The 22,682-nt window shown below is 50.4% G+C and overlaps 1 protein-coding gene across 2 annotated transcripts in view; it reads right to left on the bottom strand.

Moving 5' to 3' along the window:
- Positions 1-5,897, bottom strand: part of FKBP9 (FKBP prolyl isomerase 9) — a 34,891-nt gene extending 28,994 nt beyond the window's left edge. Inside the window, exons 1-2 of one of the 2 annotated variants that reach the window (XM_040964645.1) lie at positions 5,515-5,754; positions 210-226 (exon numbers count right to left, since the gene is read on the bottom strand). In XM_040964645.1, coding sequence (XP_040820579.1) covers positions 210-226; positions 5,515-5,754 — 257 coding nt within the window. Of the gene's footprint in view, positions 1-209; positions 227-5,514 lie in introns of both variants that reach the window. The other variant, XM_040964646.1, reaches the window with a different exon arrangement.
- Between the last annotated feature and the right edge of the window lie 16,785 nt (positions 5,898-22,682).

Genomic DNA, 22,682 nt, shown 5'->3' on the forward strand with positions numbered 1-22,682 from the left:
AGATCCTGTGGTTTGTCACCCTGGTCAGCTCAAGGCTCAAAACACCCCAATTTCTCTTCACCCAAGCTCTATTCTTATAGCTCCCCAAGTTTCAAAGCATTGGGGGCCTTAGAGGAAAACACATGGGTGAGGTAGTTACCACGTGCCGGGCCCCCTCCACTCCAGTCTCCAAAGCTGACCATGGCCACAGGACCGCTGCAAATATAAACTCTTCAGCACCTTCCCACTGTCCTGAGACAAAGTGCGACTCCCTAGCCAGGAAGCAAGATCTCTCCCAAGCTGACCCGGCTTTATCTCTTTACTCTTTATCTCCTACTTTATTCTCTTACCTCTCCCTAGGTCCTGTCACTCCCCAACTCACACTACAGCTTTCACCTCCCCCCACCACAACACAATCCTCTCCAGGCCTTTGTAGTGCAAACCCCTCTCAATCACACCCTTTCTCTAGCCCTCCCTTGCTTCACCCAAAGATCTTATCCCCGGGGTGTGGCAGGCAAAGCCACTGCTTACAACATTCCAAATGGAAGATGATCTGGCTGCTTCCCTTCCAATCCAGCTCTCAGATTAATGTACCTGGGAGAGCAGAGGATGATAACTCAAAGTCTTCAGCACCTGCACCCTTGTGGAAGACCCAGAAAAACCTCCTGGCTCCTTGCTTTGTCCTGGCCCAGCCCTAACCATTGTGGTCATTCATGGAGTGAACCAGTAGATGGAAGATCTCTCTCTCCCTCTCTGTAACTCTGTTTTAAATAAATTTTTTTTAATTAAAAAAAAAGACCTTATCCCTCAGCAACTTCCTGGTAAATTCCAGTCTTCTTAGGTCTTATCACTATCACAATCATATCATTCCCCACCCAACATATAATTATGCCTTCTGCATTTTGACAGCACCTTGAGTTTCTTCCATCATGCACATGGCTAGACTACAGACAACCGCATATGCTCATGAACTGTCTGGGTTTCAATTTCTATTCATCAGGCCGTGATCAGGTGTTTGGAGGTATCCAAGTGAACTCCCTGCTGCTCAATTTCTTTGAATGTAATGAGGTCCCTTCCCCTCACGGTGGTGTGAAGCCTAATGAATTCTTTGGAAAGCAATGGGTTCTTACTACAAGGATACAAGGCAAGAAGTACAGGTGAAGAAGTACAGGTGAACTGTAATTGACAAAAGCATGCTCACTTCACGCTGTGCCGTTATTGCCTGAGCCATAGGTGGCAGGGACAGGGAGGGGACGTGCCAGACCAGGACAAGTCTCTGTCTTGCAGGGCAGCCATTGTGTCAACATCTGATGAGTGAGGGGTAGGCGTGCCTCTGAACTCTTTCCACTGTCCTACACTGCCTCACAGTGGCTGCCACTCGTGGCAGCTACAACAGTTCATTGAACTGAAGCAAAAATCTCCCCTGCTTTGTAAGGAAGGGAGCAAAGGAAAGATGTGTAAACATAGAATAAACACATGAAAAGTGGTCAATATTAGCCATCAGGGAAATGCAAAACAAAATCATAGTGAAACATCACTACACTACACTCAAAAACACGGATGGCCTGCAGGATGTCGGCCTAGGGTACCTGGCTCCCTACCCAGCTCCAGGCCCAGCTTCCAGGTTTGTGGCAAAGTAGACCCCGGGAAGCAATGTGATGGCACAAGTGATTGGGTGCCTGCCACCCTCAATGCAGACCTGGATTGCGTATTTGGTTTATAGCTTCCATCCAGTCCAGTCCCAGCCATCACAGGCATTAGGGACCAACAGATGAGAACTTAAAGGAACAAAACCAATTATAAGTGTTAGTGAGAACATGGAGACCAAGAACCCTCATATACAGCTAGTGGTGATGTTTTTTGTTTTTTTTTTTTGTGTGTGTGTGTGTGTGTGTGTGTTTTCTTAATTTTTATGTGTGTTTAAGATCTGATTCTTCTTGGGCCCGATGATCTGACTTAGCAGCTAAAATCCTCGCCTTGAATGTGCCAGGATCCCATATGGGCGCTGGTTCTAATCCCGGCAGCTCCACTTCCCATCCGGCTCCCTGCTTGTGGCCTGGGAAAGCAGTCGAGGATGGACCAATGTTTTGGGACCCTGGAGGAAGTTCCTGGCTCCTGGCTCCAGACCGTCACAGCATCGACTATTGTGCTCACTTGGGGAGTGAATCATCAGACGGAAGATCTTCCTCTCTGTATCTCTCCTCTCTATATATCTTCCTTTCCAATAAAAATAAATAAATCTTTTTAAAAAGATCTAATTATTTTTATTAGAAAGGCAGCTACAGAGAAAAAGGAAATACAAGGCCCAGCACGATAGTGTAGTGGTTAAAGTCCTCGCCTTGCACGCACCGGGATCCCATATGGTTACTAGTTCTAATCCCGGCGCCCCTGCTTCCCCTCCAGCTCCCTGCTTGTCGCCTGGGGCAGCAATTGAGGATAGCCCAATGCACCTACATAGGAGACCCGAAAGAGCTCCTGGCTTTGGATTGGCTCAGCTCTAGCTGTTGCACTCACTTGGGAAGTAAACCATCAGACGGAAGAACTTCCTCTCTGTCTCTCCTCCTCTCTGTATATCCGCCTTTCAATAAAAATAAATAAATTTAAAAAAAAAAAAAGAAAGAAAGAAAAGGAAATACAGAGAAAGATCTTCCATCTGCTAATTCACTCCCCAAGTAGCTAGAGCAAAAACAGGTCCAAAGTTAGGAGCCAGGAACTTCCTCGGGGTCTCCCACATGGGTCACAAGGCTTTGAGCCATCCTCTACCGCTTTCCAAGGCCATAAACATGGAGTTGAATGGAGCAGTCTGGACACAAACCAGCACCCATATGGGATCCTGGCGCATGCAAGGATTTAACTACTAGACTACCGCGCCAGGCCCTGCTAGTGGTAACATTAAACTGTGCAGCCACTGTGGAAAACAGTTTAGCAGATCTTCAAAGAGTTAAGGTGCCACACAGCCCAGCAGCTGCCCTCAGGGGTATGTGCCCAGAAAGGTAAAGGCACACATTCATTCAAAACCTTGTACTTGAGAGTGTTCATGAAACTGTGGCAAACATAAATGGGGGGGTGGGCAGGCACTGTGGTGGGACCTGTTGAGGCAGCTGCAGCCCACAGCAAAGTTATGGTTTGAGTCCCAGCTTCTCCCATTCAATCCAGCTTCCTGCTAGTGTACCTTGGAAGGCAATGAATAATATATTCAGATCCCTGCCACCTGCATTAGACCCCTGGATTGAATTCCTGGCTCCTGGTTTTGACCTGGACCAGCCATGGTTACTGCAGGCATGTGGGAAGGGAAACAGCAGACGGAATATCTGTCTCCTCCTCTCTCTGTCACATTGCCTTTCAAATAAATATATTGGTTTTTTTTAAAAAAGATTCATTTATTTTTATTGGAAAGGCAGAAAGAGAAGAGAGACAGAGAGGAAGATCTTCTGCCCGCTGATTCACTCCCCAAGTGAGCACAACAGTCGATGCTGTGCCAGTCCGGAGCCAGGATCCAGGAACTTCCTCCAGGGTCCCAAAACATTGGTCCATCCTCGACTGCTTTCCCAGGCCACAAGCAGGGAGCCGGATGGGAAGTGGAGCTGCCGGGATTAGAACCGGCGCCCATATGGGATCCTGGCACATTCAAGGTGAGGACTTTAGCCTTTAGGCCACAGTGCCAGGCCCAAATAAATACATTCTTTTTTTTAAGTGCAAACAACTCAGATGTCCATCAGCTAACGAACATATAAACAAAATGTTTATATCTACACAATGAGTATTATACATGCACAGTGCAAAGAACGAAATGCTGAGGGCCCAGAGCGGTAGCCTAGGGGCTAAAGTCCTCACCTTGTACCCATTGGGATCTCATATGGATGCCAGTTCTAATCCCGGCAGCCTTGCTTCCCATCCAGCTCCCTGCTTGTGGCCTGGGGAGGCAGTCAAGGATGGCTCAAAGCCTTGGGACCCTGCACCCGCATGGGAAACCTAGAGGAGGTTCCAGGCTCCTGGCCTCGGATTGGTACAGCTCCAGCCATTGTGGCTGCTTGGGGAGTGAATCAATGAATAGAAGATTCTTCTGTCTGCCTCTCCTCCTCTCTGTATATCTGACATTCCAATTAAAAATAAAATAAATATTTTTTTTTAAAGAATGAGGCACTGAAAACATGCTCCAGGAGAGGTAAACCTCAAAAACACCATGCTATGTGGAAGAAAACAGACACAAACCACCATAAACCAGAGTTCACTTGTATAAAAAACACAACAGACAAATCCACACAGACATAAAGGCGGATCGTTTGTTGCTGAGAGCTGGAAGGGAGGTAGACAGAGGGTGGGGAATGAGTACCAAGGGGTTGCTGCGTCTTTCCAGAAGTGACCAAAAAATATTCTGTAACTGAAGAGCTGTGATATTTACACAGCCATCGAATACACTAAACACTACTGCATTGTGCTCTTAAATGGGGAGACTCGGGGTAGGCATCTGGCCTTGTGCTGAAAATGGTGTTAAGACATCCCTGTGCCGCACCAAGTGCCTCAGCCCATTCCCACACCAGATTCCTGATAAAGGAGGCCCCGGGAGGCAGACATGACAGTCAAGTGATTGCGTTTGTTCCTGACTTTGGACCCCCAGCCACAGGTGTCCGGGAATGAGCCAGAGAGCATAGTGCCTCTCTCAAATAAACGTTCGCAATGAAAACAGGCAAATTGTAGCATTTGCGAAAATATACCTCATTAAAGTTACTTATAAAAAGGTAGCCAATACAGTAAGAGCAGGAACGCCCATTTCTTAAACCATCGCTAGGTGTCACACGGTTCGCAGCTACATAACTTACGCATACTCAAGCTGGAATTTCAAAAATGGTGAGCCAGGCCTGCACCTCGTGCACCCAGCACAGGCTCAATTGTTCTCTGCGCAGTGAGTCACTGAGACGAGTTTCTAACAAAAGGCTTGGACAGGAGAGAGAGCAGCCTGGAGCTGGAGGGCAAGAGGGCTGGGTGTCCCAAAGTTGAATTGCAGAGAAAGCCTCGTCCGCTAGGCCTGGTGCAAGGTTCCACGGCAACACTGAAGGCCTGTCCTGGACCACCTCCTGGTTCCCAGGTCCCGTTTATAACAGCGAGGGCGCACACTGGCGGCTACACTCGTGACTCCCCTGAGTTTCAGTACGACACCCTGGTTAAAGAGAATTTTTTGGTTAAGACTTTTGTGCAACCCTAAGCTCCCAACGGCAGCGCCTGCTCTGTGCGCTCCGGCATCCTGGCATCCCGGCCTTTCCATCGTCTGTCGGACTATCCCAGGGACCAGCCGGAAGGGGCCGGCAGAGGAGGCGGCAGCGGACACACACAGCTACCTCGGGCCTCGCGGAGTGGCCATTTTATCCACAGTGGGAAACGAGAGGGTCGGTGCGCAGCGAGGGGAGACGGAGCCTGGGTTTCCCGGGAGAGCTGGCGCCCGGGGCCGGCGGAGGAGCCGGGAGGGGCGACGGCCGCCAGGGCGGGGCGAGGGGAGGTCCGTCGGGAGGGAAAGGCCCGGGAGGAGCGTGGGAGCGCGCGGTACCTGGAGTCGAACTTCTGGCCGTCGGGGAAAGTGCCCACGTAGTGGTAGCGCACGAAGTCGCCGCTGCGCACGGTGCGCGGACACTCTTCGGGCACGAAGCGCCGCTCGATGTGCAGCTCCGCGTCGGAGCCCAGGCCCAGGCCCGCCACAGGCGCCGCCTGTCCTGTCACCCAGAGCAGCAGCAGGAGCAGCGGCGGCGGAGGGGGCCGCCTGGTCCGGGCCCCGAAAGCCATGGAAACGGCAAGGCGAGTTGGGAGAGTAGAGAGGAGCTGGGGGACGCGGCGCGGACCTCGGGCGGCGCGGATCGAGCCTGAGTGCACCGCGGCTTTGCAAACGTGGAAAGAGATCCCGACCGTAGGGCCTCGCCTCCCCTCTCGGCTCGCCCGCCCCCCGGCCGCCGCTGCGAAGGGAGGAGCCGGGGGTGGGGCCTGCGGCGCCCCGGTCCCTCCTCGGGTCTCTAGGGAGTAGGGGGCCACGTGAGGCTCCTACGTGGCCATGATTCCAGTTTCCTGTTGCTGTTTGGGGAAGGAAGGAAGGGAATTTTGGATTTTTTTTTTTAAATTCTTTTTTGGTCTTAACAGTTGCAAGGGTGGAGTCTGCATTGGAAAAAGTTGAAACTATCTTTGGGGATAGAGAAAGCAGGAGGCAAGGGTTGTACCCCTGACAGTTGTCGGGTAAGATCTTCAAGTTATAAACTGCTTGCACCCCAGGCCCTGGGCACTGGCAAATTTTTCAAGGCCGCTGCGTACGTGACTGTGCCTGGTAGGACCTTGTCACGGAGCCGCAAGGAATTCATCAGAGTGTACGTTGGCCCACTTGGTTTAGCTTGACTATTAGAGTTGACTAAAATGTTGCAGTTGCGGGCCTGGCTCCCTCCCACGCGGGTGGAAAGGGCCAAGTAGTTGGACAATCCGCTGCTTTCCCAGGCATATCAATAAGGGGAAAGCGGAGCAGCCTGGACTCCAATCTGCACTCTGATACAGGAGCATGATGAGGGTCTGGCTTTCTTCCCAAAACCACTTTACAACACCTCGCCTGTGTCGCGTTACTAGGGACTCCAGGCCAAGTGGAAGCCATGCCAGGACAGGTGGGTGCGGTCATTCAGGGATTCGCATCTTCCCGTGAGCCCCAGGAAGCCCTCAGGCTCCGTCCTGGTCCCCAGCGGCCAACAATGGGCGTCCGCGGGCGTGGGGCTCTGGAGTCCTGGGCGGCCACAGCCGCTCCAGCCCTCATGGACTCCGGGGCGCGCGGGGCGCGTGGGGCGCGTGGAGCGAGGGTGCCCCAGAGCTGAAGCGGCGGCGGCGTCTGGAGTACCTGGGATCTGCCTGAGTGTGCTCTCGACTGAGCCCTGCCAGTGACCCAGGGGCCAGCGTCGGGTGCTGGACGTCCCAAGCCATGGTGGTGATGGGAGACGTGAGGGGTCCGGTCAGTGCCAGGAGAGGTAATACTGGGTGCCCTCTGGACAAAGGTGTAGGGCTTGGGTCCCTGGGGCTGCGACTTCTGGGTTGCCTCGGAAGTGGAATGTTTTTGGTGGACCCAGGGAGTTTGCCTTGAGTACTGGGAAAAACAGAAAGCGCCTTCCTTTACATTTGGAAATCTGGGTATAATTTAGGTAATACCATTGCTTCTAACAGCGGAATTCCAAATGTGTACTTACCATTCTAACCCACTCCCTTTCTATCTAGGCAAAAAATGTTCACTTTAAGTCCGACTTCAGGGGCCCTGCGCGATAGTGTAGCTGCTTAAGTCCTCCACTTGCACATGCTGGGATCTCATATGGGTACCAGTTCTAATCCCAGCGGCCCCGCTTCCCATCCAGCTCCCTGCTTGTGGCCTGAGAAAGCAGTTGAGGATGAGCCAAAGGTTTGGGACCCTGCACACATACGTGGGAGACCCAGAAGTTCCTGGCTCCTGGCATGTGGCTCCGGATTGGCTCAGCTCCAGCTGTTGCGGCAGCTTGGGGAGTGACTCAAATGGGATGGAAGATCTTCCTCTGTCTCTCCTCTCCGTATATCTGACTTTCCAATAAAAAAAATGAATCCTTGCATATCACCTGAAATTTTTATAAGAAGTTTATACCTATATGTACCACACTTGATCTCACCAAGACAGACGATTCATTTTGATTTTATTCTTTATTTATAAACCACACAGGAGATCGTTCCATCTTTTTTCACAAAAATATGGGAAATTGCCACAGGTCATAACATTATGTATCGAATACATCTCTGATGAAGAACACACATTGGAACATTCAACATGCCCGAACTGCAGATCTTTAACTCGTCAATACACGTGGGTATCCTCTTACGTCCCAGGCTTAGATGATCTGTTTCCAAGTGAAATGATAGCCCCTTTGAAGAGAACCATATTCTGGGCACATGTTTCCACTTTTCTTGTGGAAGGTGCTGCTATGAATGCTAGCGGAGATTCACACTTCTGCTTTCACCTCTTTGATGTGTACATGCAGCCATGACACGGCCAGGTCCTGTCAAAAGCCTGTGTAAAATGGGAGGAAACTTCTAAGAATGGAGTCAGCCACAGTGGGTTACAGCGTGTCCCAACCTGTGACGGTAGTGTCTCATGTTAGCACAGCCACTCCAACCCTGGCATTGTGTTAGCCCTGTCACGGACTGTCATAGCCTTCATCGAGGGAATAATCTTCGTAGAAATCATCATAGAAGACAGGGTGGTAAAAACGATCTGGGAACATGTTCTCCTCAAGCCTACGTAATTGACACCACACGTTTGGCCACAACTTGGCGCGCCGTCCACCTCCGCAAACATCGCATATTTCTGGTTGCTGCAGCAACTGGCTCTTATCACATTGGACCCCGACACTGGTGGAGGTATGTTCAAAGGCCCAATCAAAGAGCTCCGCATAATGGTCTTCATTTATGCCAGAGGACAGAAAGAACTGCTTCCTTCCCGGCTGCCGCCACCCCTCCTGTTTGCTAGGTCCCTCCTCCAGTTTTGGCTCCAGCTTTGGCTGCAGCTCCGGCTCCGGCTCCTCTTCTTCCTGGCCTGAGGTGGCCCAGGGCTCTATCTTCTCTTCCTCGTCGTTTATGTCACACTGAATTGCGGCGTCCACTTTCTCTCTGTGCCAGCCTATCCATAAGAGAAACTCCAGTGGAGGATGTGGCCCGTAAGCAGGGAATACGACTCTTCTTTCATAAAAGTTCTGCGCATGTGTAATCTGACCTGAACGCCAGTGATCGTCCTTCTCCTGCTCTTTGCCCTCCTCTTTCTCCTCCATCTTCTTTTGCTTCTCTTTCTGCTCCTCAAGAAACGCCCTATAATCGCAGAGCAACCACTCCCAAGGGTCGTTGACACTCGCAAGGGTTGTTGGGCATTTACACGTGTAATCTGTCTCCAGTTGACACTGCACAGACACATCCACTGGAGATTTGCCAAGCAGGTTCTCAAATACAATGGGAAACATAATTGAAAATGCTTTGAAAAGAGGGTCATGAGGTTGCAACGGATCAGACATAGACTGTACCACCTCTTCGTCCTCTTTCTGGACAGTACCCCCCTCCACACACATGCGCAACTCAGCATATGTTGCTGCGGCCCTGCTGGCCTCCTGCCTTTTCCACTGTGCCTCCTCAGGTGGCTCCCTTGCCCCATGTGGCTCATCTGTCACACTAGGACTCTCCACCACATTGGCTTCCTCTTCGTGTTCAGCCTCCACATCTGCCGCCTCCTGCTCAGACAGCTCCATGTCACATGACTCTGGCACGACAGCTTCCTCTCGCTTCTTTCCTAGGTATATGCAGAATACAAAGAAAGGGGTCATGCCTGGAACAGCAGACCTACGCAATCTAGCGCTCTCCAGCACACAGGTTTTTCTGCCCAGGAAACGCTAAGGACAATCCATGGTTCTTGGAGCCCCACAAAGCATAATGAGAGCTTCACTTTACAGAGCAAAGAGGGAATGTTGGCCATGATAGCCTTGAGTTAATGAACTGGGCAGAGCATCAGGGAGAAAGATGGAGACAGAGCTTTCCTCTGCAGGTTCACTCCACAAATGGTCAAGGTAGCCACGCCTGGTGCCGACCTGAGTTCAGATCCAGCTCCTCTAGTGAGCTCTCCCACATGGATGGCAGGGCTCCTGCCTGGCACATTACAAGGAGCGGTGAGTTAACCTGCACTCTTGCTTTGTTTAGAAATAAGTGGCAGCCAATTTACCCTGCCACAATCCCAGGCCCTATGAAAAGTGTTGCTAATCCTAAGTATTTCCTGCTGCTGTTGGTACCCAGGTATACAATGTGCTGTGTTCCAATCCACATTTCACCAAAATATTTTAATTTGGCCTTTCCCTCCACTAACGCACACCCAGTACAACCAACTCGCTGATCAACATTCGAAGAAATGACTGCCATCTGCATGTAGCATAAACACATTTTGGTTTTGTCATTCATTCCTGAACCATAGAGTAGAAGTGTTTACACCATCCTTTTATGGGGTTATAATATGACCCAGGCGTGCGTGTCTTACATACCACTTTTCATAAGGAACTGACCTATCAAGAAATGTCTCCTAACAGTTAAAAGTAAAAATTAAAAACTGCAGGGCCTGACAGCAGCTTAATCCTTGTCCTGTGAGCACCGGGATACCTTGCATGTGCTGGTGTCCCAGCTGCTCCACTGCCCTTTTTCAACTCCCTGCTTACAGCCTGGAAAAGCAGTGGAGGATGATGGCCCAGGGCCTTAGAATTCTTCACCCAGATGGCAGACCCGGAAGAGGCTCTTGGCTCCAGATCAACTCAGCTCTGGCCATTGGGACCACTTAGGGAGTGAACCAGTGAATGGAAGATCTTTTTCTCTCCTCTCTACGAATCTGCCATTCCAATAAAAATAAATATTTTTTTAAAAGCTAGCAGCAGTTGTTCCGGATGCCATCAAAGAGAGGTTTCAGGGCAAGTACTAACTATACCCAACATTAAACAGATGGGGGATTCAAAATGTCAACAGTCATCAGAGCAGAAACATCGGCAGCAAGGAATCATGGATCGTTTCCCAATGTGGTAGGAGCCGTGTGGCTCAGAAAGCAGCGCTCAAGGTAAAGCACATCAAGAGCTAACCTCCGGGCGTGGCTTACAGAGGGAGGGTGGGTCTCTAATCCCCTGGGACGCCTTAGACTCCTTACCTGCCACAGCAGCGCTGAAGGCATTGTCGACTAGATCCTGGGACCCCTCTCCGGAGGCGCGGGCGGCCTCCAAACTGATGGATCTGGCGTCGCGGCCGCAAATCTTGTCGTTCTCCTCAAGAACTGAACTCATCTTGGAATCTCAGGGATGGGTCCTCGGCAAAGGCAGACGCACCGAGCCGGCTGAGTTGTTACGGGAGCAGGAAAAGTCACGCTTAAAAAGAAAAAACTCAGAGCTCTACCCCGGGGTTCCAAAGCTGCGACTCCTCGCTGCCCGGGGCTGCCCAAGCCTCAGCACTAAATACCAAGGGAGGAGAGAGGGGAGCGACCTTGAAAGCGCCTGGGCCCAGGATGCAGCGTGGCCCAGGGTCGACTGAAACACCCACATGAGGGAGAAGCGCAAGGGTCCAGAGCCCGTAGCCCGACAAGGACACCTGTGTTCCTCAGGCCGATCTACTTCAGGCCACCTCGGTCCCCACTCCTCCCATCCGGCCCCTATCCACAGTCTACGAGCACCCTGGCCCGACCTCCCTTCCCTCTGCACAAGCCAACACCATCCATCCTGACTGGCTTGTCCACAGTCACCCAGGTCAACTTTCCCGCAGAGTGGATCCGCTTCTCTCCCTCCTTCCCCCGAACCTCCTGCACTTACGCAGAGATGACTTTTGCTGCCTCTGAGAGAGAGAGCTCCGGAGCTGGTGAGAGTGCTGTGGTCTGGAACGACTCTGAGCAAGGCAGCCCTCCTTCGCACTTTATAGTCATCTCTAGGACCACCCTCCTGCCCCTCCTGCGGCACAGGCCCCGCCCATCGGAAGTTAGCCTGCACCTGTGCTGGACAGGCCGAAGACCCCAATCCGCCTTGATCAGGCCCGCAAGGAATGTGGGCCTGATTGGTTTTCTTCCTTGGTCTGACCTGCTCTAGTTAGAATCCCCAACTGACGTGTCTTCCCAAATTCACCACCTGGATGTTTATTTGTATCCAGATTATAATTCTCAAGTTCCTTGCGTCTTGCCCAGTTAGTTCTCTGTGAAACGTCACCTAGCCATTCAAATTCTCCAACTCACAGCGTTAAGTCTCCACATCCGCAGAAGACACATCTTTATTGGGACACGGAGACACACGTGTGTTCCTACAGCCAAGCGCACCATGAGCCCTCCTAGAGTTAGAAACTCTAGGTAGAAATGTGCGGCTGAGGGCCCCGTGTGAAGGCCTAGCGATTTAAGCCCTCACCTTTTAAAAAATGTATTTATTTTTGTTGAAAAGTCAGATTAACAAAGAGGAGGAGAGACAGAGAGGAAGATCTTCCATCCACTGATTCACTTTCACTCCCCAAGGGCCACAAACGAGGACTTCAGCCGCAAGGATACCACTCTGGGCCCGATTTTTTTTTTTTTTAAGAATTATTTATTCTTATTGGAAAGGCAGATATACAGAGACCAGAAGAGACAGAGAGGAAGGAGGCAAATCTTTGGTCCGATGATTCACTCCCCAAGTGACCACAATGGCCAGAGCTGCGCCAATTCGAAGCCAGGAGCTTCCTCCGGGTCTCCCACGTGGGTGCAGGGTCCCAAGGCTTGGGCCGTCCTCCACTGCTTTCCCAGGCCACAAGCAGGGAGCTGGATGGGAAGCGGGGCCGCCAAGATTAGAACTGGCACCCATATGGGATCCTGGCGTGTTCAAGGGGAAGACTTTAGCCACTAGGCCACCGCACTGAACCTGATTTTTTTTTTTAAGTATTTATTTTTAATGGAAAAGCAAACTCACAGCGAGTGAGTTTAAGTGAGAGTATTGTGCTCACTGGGGAGTGAACCATCGGATGGAAGAGCTTCCTCTCTGTCTCTCCTCCTCTCTGTATACCTGCCTTTGTAATGAAAATAAAATAAATCTTTAAAAAAAAATCATGAAGTGAGTGTGATGATTGGCTTAAGAGAGAATGTGATAGGGTGGACATTTATCCTGAAACCTAAGACATTGCTCGAAACTGGCACATTTCATTAATGATGTCTGTGTTTGAACCTTATGCACCCTGAGCTAGGGCAGGAAATAGCTCAAGTAACTGAGTCCCTGCTGCCAAAGACCTGGAAGCTCTGGCTTAAGCTGGGTGGAGTTCACAGCTCCTGGACTGGGGCTGGTCCAGCATCTCTGCAGTTGCGGTCATTAGGGAAGTAAACCAATAGATGGGAGCCTTTTCTCTCTCCCTGCTTCCAAAAAGTGACCTCTCTCTCTCTCTCTCTCTCTCGAAAAAAAAAAAAAAAAAAGAAAAAGAAAAGAAAAACAAAGTTGAAAGTATTAAGGTAGATAAGATTCAGGTGGAAGTTTGGAAGTTTGAGTGAATATGGAGGAGACAAGATTTATGCAGAAATGCTGTTCGATAACTTCCTAACAGTTTTATGTCAGTGAATGGTAGGTGTGACTGGGAAAGGTTTAGCTAAAATCAGAACCCCGTAATGGAGGCTACAGTCAGGCAGGCCGGGGTTGATGGGATTAAGGAGAGTTAGGATAGGATGACCTTGCTCTGTTGGAACAGGGATTGTGGTGAAGTGGCTCTCTGCTTTGTCTCAACAGTGTCTTCATGGACGCTCTGTGTGACTAAGGACCATTTCCCATGCAGACTACTGCAAAACATACAGCATCCACATGGCTCTGAAGCACAGTCAGCACCTGTACCTGCCTGGCCATGCAGCTGATGTCTACTTGTGGTCTAGGTTCCCACCTACATCCTGTCACTGCCAAAGAGCCTGTGACCCAGACAAAAAAGGGAAATCCCATTAGAGGGAACTGAGTGGGTGCTCAAGCTATGGTGTTTTTCTTTTTCTTTTTCTTTCTTTCTTTCTTTTTTTTTTTTTTTTTGATTGGTGTTAATGATTTATGGGACCAGCATTGTAGAAGCAGTGAGTTAAGCAGCTACCTCCCCAGAAAGCTTGCTAAAGCTTGTTAAATAGGGGCCAATTTGAGTTCCAGTAAAATCTCTTCTAATAGACTTGGCAAAGCAGTAGAAGATAGAACAAGTACTTGAAACACTGCCACCAGGTGAGCGTCAGGCTTCTGCCGTTGGCCTGCTACTATGCCAGTTGTGTCGCCAATTGTGCAGTGATAGAGTGGATGGAAAGTCTTTTTAAAAGTATATTTTTTTATTTTAAAGATTTATTTATTTATTAGAAAGTCAGATACACAGAGAGGAGGAGAGACAGAGAGGAAGATCTATTGTTCCATGATTCACTCCACAAGTGAGCACAGTGGCCGGTGCTGTGCTGATCCGGAGCCAGGAGCCTCTTCCAGATCTCTCATGGGGGTGCAGGGTCCCAAAGCTTTGACTCCTTCTCTGCTGCTTTCCCAGGCCACAAGCAGGGAGCTGGATGGGAAGTGAAGCTGCTGGGATTAGAACCGGTGCCCATATGGGATCCCAGAGCGTTCAAGGCGAGGATTTTAGCTGCTAGGCCACGTCGCCAGGCCCAAGAAAAATATTCTTAAAAAGTCCTTTAGAAGTCTGTGAAATCTTTAATATATACATACATGTTTCTTCATTTGAAAGACAGGGTTACAAAAAGCGAATGGTGATAGAGAGTAAGAAATTTTCCATTTGCTGATACATCCCACAACAAACCCAATGACCTGCTCTGGCCCTGGTCAAAACCAGGAACAGAAACTCCGCCCAGGTGTGCCATGTGGATTGCATGAGTGCCAAGCACGTGAGGCTAGCTTCTGTGGCTTTCTGAGGCAGATCAGATGGGAGCTAGATCAAACCAGACCTCCTGTGGAATGACAGAAAGATCTCGGTCTTAGGCAGCTGCCTCACCTACCACGCCGGTCACAGCGTTGGCTCTGGCAGCAGTCTTCTGAGGCTTGCTTTGGGTTTTCTTCATGAAAAGTTCTGTTCGTTCACTACACTGTGCAAGGGGAGCAGTTCCCCAGGAACTTGTGTCCTGCATTTACCACGTCCACTCTCCTCCTGGGCAGAAACATTGTGGATAAGACTATGTGGGATTAACCCAAAGCAAGCCATATTGGAGCTTAGGCACACCCATGCCAATCAAGGTAGTCCTGCAACACATGCTGCAGGGTTGAATGGCAGGTCCCATGCTTTCCATGTGGCTGGGCTCTGAGTACAGTGGTCCTTTAGCGAGTGCCCTCAGAAACCTTGCCTGGGAAAGTTTCTCAGATCTAGCTGTCATGTGTGCCAGTTGGTGTAGGGCTCACCCCCTATAGCAGCCAGTGCATATATACCAATGGTTGTGGCTGCCTGGTCAGTCCTACCACAGGCTCAGCTCTCATATGTGCCATCAGGTCTTGTGCATGTGTCTTGCACATCCCAGCCTGCCCATCCCAGCCCCAGTTCTTGTGTATGTGCTGTGGATTGGTTGGCACAACCCAGAAGAATCCCTACCTGGATCACCCCCAGATCTAGTTCCTGCATGGTTGTGGAGTACTGTGCCTCAGCTAGCTTGGCCAGCCTCCAACCTTGACTTTCACATACACCTGCAGATGTTGCAGCCTCGCCCAGCACAGTCCAGCCTGCCTCCAACCCCAGCTCTGGTGCCCTTGGGTAGGTGGTACCTTGGCCTGACCCAGGTAGGCCCTGCAGAAGCCCCGTTCTGGTCCCCCTGCTCAACACCCAATACCTGTGGGTATAGTGGCCCATCTGTAAAAGCTCCTGGAAGGCATTCCATACATATCAAACAAGCCCTCTGTGGCCCCTATTCCAATTTCTCAGACCTCCTTCCCAGGCCAATGTGTCCTCTGCCCCCCTGTGGTGTATGCAGGAGTAGCAGGGGCCAGGGCTGATGACAGGGCTCCAGTTTGCTCCACTTTACAACTGGTCAGAATTGTGGAAGCTCAACCAAGGATGCAACTGTGGTGTTGGTTACTATTATCTGCCTCTTCTCTTTTGGTCCTGTTTACTTGGGACACCAGCAAGATTCCATTGTTAGGTTTTGTGTCTGTACCCAGCTTACTTAAGGTGGGCTGTAAACAGCCAGGGTGTGCTGTTTTGATTGGGAGTTACTTGGCCAGGCCCTTTTGAACAGCAATATCTCCATGAAGCACTAGATATTAAGAATGCACACTTGAGATGCTGGCACAAAGGCAGACATCGGGATCCATGCACCAGTGTGCATGGACCCCTGGCAGGCAGGCCAGGCCCCAGGCTATGTGCCCTGCTGCCAGATCACTGAACTGGACTAGTCTGCAACACCTGTTGGCAGGTCTGAGAGTCAGGACAGGGGTCTGACCAGGCTGGACTCTACTGTAGCACCCTCCAGCATGAGCTGGAACTGGGGGGGGGGGGCAAGCTGGGCAGAACTAAGTTGTAGCACCTATCTGCAAATGCTGAGTAAGATGGGTCATGTCAGACCGAGCTACAGCATCCACCAGCACAAGCAAGACCCAAGGCCAGAAGCAAACCTAGTGGGGTCACTATAAGGGCTCTCTTGCTGGGCCACTGCTCGCACTGGTGAGTGTGAGAGCTGGGACTAGGGGCAGACTGGGCTGCAACAGACCCCGAGCAGGGCTGCAACAACTGTCAGCCTCCACATGAGCTGGGTTTCAGGGAACACTGGGCTGGGCCAGGCCATGGCATCTGTTGGCACATGCAAGTGCCAGGATAAGTGTCAACTGGCTGGCATCTGCTAGCAAGTGCAGCGATAGGGGGCCGGTCACGTATATGGGATCACAGTACTTCCTGGGAAATGCTGATCTGGTCAGGTAACTGGACCCAGTGGGCAAACTGGGCACTTCCCTGCTGGGCTGCAGCTTCTGCTGGTGTGCATGAGAGCCAAGGCTGGGGGTGTGCTAGGCTGGGCAAGGCAGTAACACCCACTGTTGCACATACTGGCATGTACAGTAACCCGGGCTGGGAGCAAGCCTGGTGGAGGTTATTGAGGGTCACCACAATAAGGCTGCAGTTCCGCTGGTGTGCACAAGGGCCAAATGTGTGGCAGCCTAGGCTGGGTTAGGCTGTAACCCCCATTTAGGGAACGTGGGGATGGGGACAGAATTGACTAAGCGACTATACTCACCAGTGTGTACACACATTCTGATATAAATAACAGAATGAACTGATCCCACAGGGCACATGCAAGAGTCAGGTCTGGGGTTACTGGACCACTGAACTCCAAAAACTCTGGTCACAAGGAGAGTTTGTGGTCTGACTTTAGAAAGCATATGTTGGGCCTGGGCCTCCTTGATTGCTGGTGTGTATGCAGAGAACAGCATGCCCAGATGCACGAGAGGGACATGATGGCCAGCTCATTGGGCCTGCAGAGGACGTTGAATGCCATGGGAGAAGATGGAGAGCAAAACAGGTTGGACAAGTCTCCTGACCAAGATATACACCATGTATCTAGGTGAGTGGATGCACTAGGATGGACTGTCAGCCACTGGACCTTGGAAGGATTTTCTCAACCTTGGAACAGTGAAACCAACAGCATCTCAGGATTATCAAAATCACTCAAGCAGTACTCTCAGAACATTCTTCTCCACATCAAGGTTTCTAAGATGACACCAAATGGACGTCCCCATCCCTGGGGACTGATGTAGTTTGGCAGCTGGGAGCAGCTCCCTCTCCCTCCCTCCTGACCTCCCATACAGGAGAAAAGGGAAGAAAAGGGAGATTGGAAGTATGTGTCCCACCTACCTTCCCCAGTACCCCAACCCTTCGGTGGTCCTCATGGACCTGCCTTCTCGGCGATGTGCAAACACTATCAAAAATCGATTTTACAAATTTTGAAAGAATGCACTTTATGAAAGGCAAATAATGACATGTTGGTGATTCTGCAAAGGCTGGCAACATGGGGATGAAAATCCCCACATGAGGGGCAGGAACCCAATTGCTTGAGCCTTCCCACTGCCTTCCTGAAGAGAAACCCAGGTATTCCAGCAGAGGCTAGGAGTATGTATCTTCACCGCTGGCCTGCCTATTCTCCCATTCCCTCCTGTAGTTTGACACCAATTTTCCCATTCTTGTACCTAAGCTTTGCCACAAATTTGATGTTGACTCTAGCTTCTAAATGGACAGAATTCATGTTGGTGTTCAACGGATCTCTTACCCTGCTTGGTATTTAAGCTAGATTGCATTCACATGTTACAACACCAGAATGAGTGTTTTGAATCAAACATCGAAATCCATGCATGGTTTTTTAAAATTTTTATTTATTTTTTCCATGTATGCTTTTTACACACTGATACATTTAATGTCACATTATCAGGGAACAGAGTTAAAAGGCTGTGGACCAAAGACAAGAGGAGTTGCCATCTAAGAGTAACAGCCACACTATTCCGCATCAACAATCTCCGAATTTGTCCTCCATATCATCTTCACAAGCGTCAGTCTAGCACTATTATTTCCCCGTCAGGCATTATCTCCTATTGTAGCCTGCCCATCCCAGCTTCCAGTCACGCCGACCACCACACACCTCACAGACATCTGGATGAGTCTCCAACAAGTTCATGTTGCACTGGATTTCTTTATCTCTTTTGACCATCTTTAGGACAGAACCACAGATAGAGTTAAATGCAGAGTAAGGATATTTAGTCTGGAAGAAGAACTTTCGCTTGCAGAAGACTTTTGGAGTTGCATTCAGCGACTCCCACCTATTTTCTCCTCCCACCTCTTCTTTGCAGGAAGCCTCGTCCTCTGGCCCCGTGGTGGCCTGGGGTTCCGTTTCCTCTTCTTCGCAGCTCCTGTTACACTGAGTGGCCTTGTCCACTTTGGCTGGGCACCAACCAAGCCGTAAGATCACCTCAGCTGGAGGGTGTGATGATCCCAGAGCAGGAAGAAAGACTTTCTGTAGAAAGAAGCCCTCTCCATGTTCACTACGGATTGTGCTACAGAGACGGACCGGCCTCTCCGGTTTCTGCTCCTCAGCAATTCTTACATAGCAGCCCAAACTCAGCTTTCTCTTTCGCTCTTCGGCACACGTACACATGTATTCCTTTTCCAACTCACACTGCAGACCTACATGCACGCTGTTTCTGAGACGCTCCTTACGATCCCTCCTGACAAACGCCAAAAATTGCCTTTCAGATCCGAAGGGGCTGTAATAGGGCTTTTCCCAGACGGGGAAGCAGGGTTTCTGAGGCAGAGTCTTGGTGCCCCTCCCTTTGCGTAAGAACTCATCAATCCAAGTTTGAAAGGACTTCAGATTACTTCCCTTTTCACTCAAAAATGCTTGTGCCCTTCTGCGACCCTCCTCAGGACCATATATCACTAGTTTACGGGCCTCCTCTTCACGCTCAGGCTCGACAAGGGCGGCCTCCAGCTCACTGGCCTCCTCTTCATGCTCAGCCTCGACAAGGGCATCCTCCTCTGGATCACGGTTCTCATCTTCATGCTCAGCCTCGGCAAGGGCATCCTCCTCCAGCTCACTGGCCTCTGCATCATAGTCAGTCTCCATGCTGGTGTCCTCCTCAGACTCACTGGTCTTTCCATCATAGTCAGTCTCCATACTGACGTCCTCTTCCAGCTCACTGGTCTCTCCATCATAGTCAGTCTCTGTACTGGTGTCCTCCTCAGAGTCACTGGCCTCACCATCATAGTCAGTCTCCGTACTGGTGTCCTCCTCAGAGTCACTGGCCTCTGCATCACAGTCAGTCTCCGTACTGATGTCCTCCTCAGAGTCACTGGTCTCACCATCATAGTCAGTCTCCGTACTGGTGTCCTCCTCAGAGTCACTGGTCTCACCATCATAGTCAGTCTCCGTACTGGTGTCCTCCTCAGAGTCACTGGCCTCACCATCATAGTCAGTCTCCGTACTGGTGTCATCCTCAGACTCACCGGTCTCCTCCTCATACTCAACGATTACAGGGGCGTCCTCCTCTGACATCCTGGCCTTCTCTTTGTCTTCATTCTCCATACTGACGTCCTTCTCTTCAATGATGTCACACTCACGGTGATCAAGCACATCACCCTCTCCTTTGCTTCTTCCTGGACACATGGAAGATACAAATAGTGGAACACTTGACACATTCTGTCTAGCTGTCCAGCATATATGTGTTCTGACTCATGGTGTCCACACAACACCAAGGACAATCTGTGTCCACCAGTACCAGCCCCCCCCTGGACCCCGTCAGTAGCATTCTGGTTATATTACAGAACAAACAGTGGGAGGTACATTCGTTGGATATCACAATATTGAACTTGGCAAAGCGGCAGCGAGAATCATGCTGAGATAGTCCATCCCCTGGTTCATGCCCCAATTGTCGCCAACAGTCAGGGACAAGCCAGCTACTTGGCCCATTACCCTCTGCCTCCTTGGGTACAGGGTCTTAATGACTGTTCCAAAGGCCTGCCACCCACATTCTTGGTACTTCTGTGAAGCAGTCTTAGATTGCACATCTGTTTGAAGAAAGCCATGATCGACCAGCACTAGGGTGCCTTGCCCAACCCAGCAAATTTACAACCTATGAATAGAAGGCTTTAGAGATTCCCATTCAGCCTATGGCAGGTCACTGAGCCATGCCATACCACTCCTTCACCCCTTGATCTGTGCTCTGAACCCGGACGCTAACCACCACTGGAGACACGGCACAAGGAAACATCTCATTGCATATCTCTAGCAGGAAAGCCAGACAAATAGATTCTAGCTCCAATTTATCACATGAGCCCCAAGCAGACAGCAAGGGAGAACTTGGTAGGGTGGCTCAAGAGCTAATTTTCCTCCTGTAAGCACCATTCCATAATCCATATTGAAGCAGTTTCGGGTCCTAGCTGCTCCTCTCCTGATCCAGTCCCCCTCCAGCCTAAGACCCCCGTGCTTATGGTGCTGCCCCCGCACCCTCTCCCCACCACTTCAATGTGGGAGGCTCTAGCCTTGCCCAGCCCCGACTGTTGAGGCTCTTTGAGAAACTAACCAGCTCAATAGCTATTCTCTCCCTCCTTCTGTCACTGTGTCCTCCAAATCAATCTTTTGGAAATCTGATTGGAAGAGGAAACCTCCCAGGGAGGGTCTCTAATCCCATTGGACTTGTGGAGACACCTTACCTGCCTCCTCCATACTGAGTGGATCATTGACTGGATTCACCAAGGAGGTGTGGTTAGAACATGGCGCAGCGTCGCAGTCAGAAATCTCCGCCTTGTCTTCGGAAACTGAGCTCATTTTGATTCCCACAACCTGTGCTCTGTGCAAGACTGTCACGCGGTGTGAAGCCCTGCAAAAGTGGAAGAGTCAACCCACGTGCCCCCTATCTGTATCAAGCTCTGAGATTCCCCAACACTCAGAATCTGGGCCACATGGTCTCCTGTGCACTGCCCAAAGCCTTGTAGGACAAAAGGTCTGAGAGCAGAGGCTTACCTGTGAGGGAGCCTGCATTGGCCAGGCTCGGCCCTGCAGGCGCCCGCCTGAGGGAGCCCAGGGTGCCTTCTGGTCAGAGAACACCTCCCTCAGGGACACACGTGGCCTCTACCCCATTCCCATAGGACGTCTCACTCAAGCCCCATCCTCATTACCCTATCAGGGCTACCCTTGTTGCCTCTTCCCCAGCCCCAACTCTCCCTAGCTCTCCACCCATCTTACCCAGCACGCCCCAACTTACCCACAACAGACTGGGCTGCTTGGAACTAGTGCTGTCTCCACCAGATTTCTGCTGTCTGGAACGACTGGGAAAAGCAGGCTGGGCTTCAGCTTTTATAAGTGCCTCTGGGACCACCCCTGTGCCCCTCCTTGCGTCTCAGGCTCTGCCCAGCCAGGACCGCCCTGGGCCCACCCCTGGGCCCACCCAAGACCGCCCTTGTGCCCCTCCTGTGTCACAGGCTCCGCCCACCTGGTTAACTCCTCTGGGGATGGATGGATTAGAGCAATTGCCACCTCCCTCACTTCATTGAACCTCTATGGAATATGAACACAACTTGCATTGTTCTTTTTTTTTTTTTTCTCTTTTTACATATTGGTTACCCGATACCATGTCAACTAATTCTATAACGTTATAAAATGTTACTGATGTAATGTCGAGGCTTTTAATTGATCAGGATGATACTCTGCCGGCTCTACCTTGAGACCAGAGATGGTCTCCCCCAGAAACGTTTGAACTTACCTGGACAATAAGACGCTGGACTTTATACTTGGTAGATGCTTGCAATGAAAGAATCTCAACTGAATTTGAACTGTGGTAATGCAACAAGGTGGTGGAATCCACCATGTTGGGGGAGTTTGGGGAGGGGTGGGGGGAATCCCAGTGCCTATAATACTGTGTCACATAATGCAATGTAATCAATAAGAAAAAAGAAAAAAAGAAAAAAATAGATATGGAATGGTTCAACCTGTTGCACCAGCACGCCTACCCCAGGATGCTATTGTTTAATGGAAACTGATAATTGTTTCATGGAAACTGATAATTATTTCATTTTAGTATATGTGTTTCTGAAGTGAGCATTACGTTATTTCAAATTCAAGATACCTTGCTACTATAAAAGAATGCATGAAACAATGCCATATCCCTATTTTGGAGTACAGATTAAAATGAGGATGTTGAAAACTCCAAAGAAACCTTAGCTTCTGCTTGTGGTGCTGCCATCCATATGGAAGCTGACTGGATTCAGTCCTCCACTTTTTTTTTTATAAATTTATTCATTTTATTACAAAGTCATATATACAGAGAGGAGGAGAGACAGAGAGGAAGATCTTCCGTCTGATGATTCACTCTCCAAGTGAGCCCAAGTGGCTGGTGCTGTGCCAATCTGAAGCCGGGAACCAGGAACCTCTTCTGGATCTCCCACACGGGTGCAGGGTCTCAAAGCCTTGGGCCGTCCTTGACTGCTTTCCCAGGCCACAAGCAGGGAACTGGCTGGGAAGCGAAGCTGCCGGGATTAGAACCGGTGCCCATATGGGATTAGAACCGGTGCCCATATGGGATCCTAGGCGTGTTCAAGGCGAGGACTTTAGCTGCTAGGCCACGCCGCTGGGCCCTGTAGCTCCACTTCTAATGCAGCTCTCTGCTAAGGTGCCTGGGAAAGCAGCAGAGAAGGGCACAAGTCTTTGTGTCCTTCCATGGAAGAAACTCCTGGTTCCTGGATACATC

This window comes from Ochotona curzoniae, unplaced genomic scaffold (genome assembly GCF_017591425.1).
Source record: "Ochotona curzoniae isolate NIBS_2020 unplaced genomic scaffold, NIBS_Ocur_1.0 scaffold_3835, whole genome shotgun sequence".
NCBI lineage: Eukaryota > Metazoa > Chordata > Mammalia > Lagomorpha > Ochotonidae > Ochotona > Ochotona curzoniae.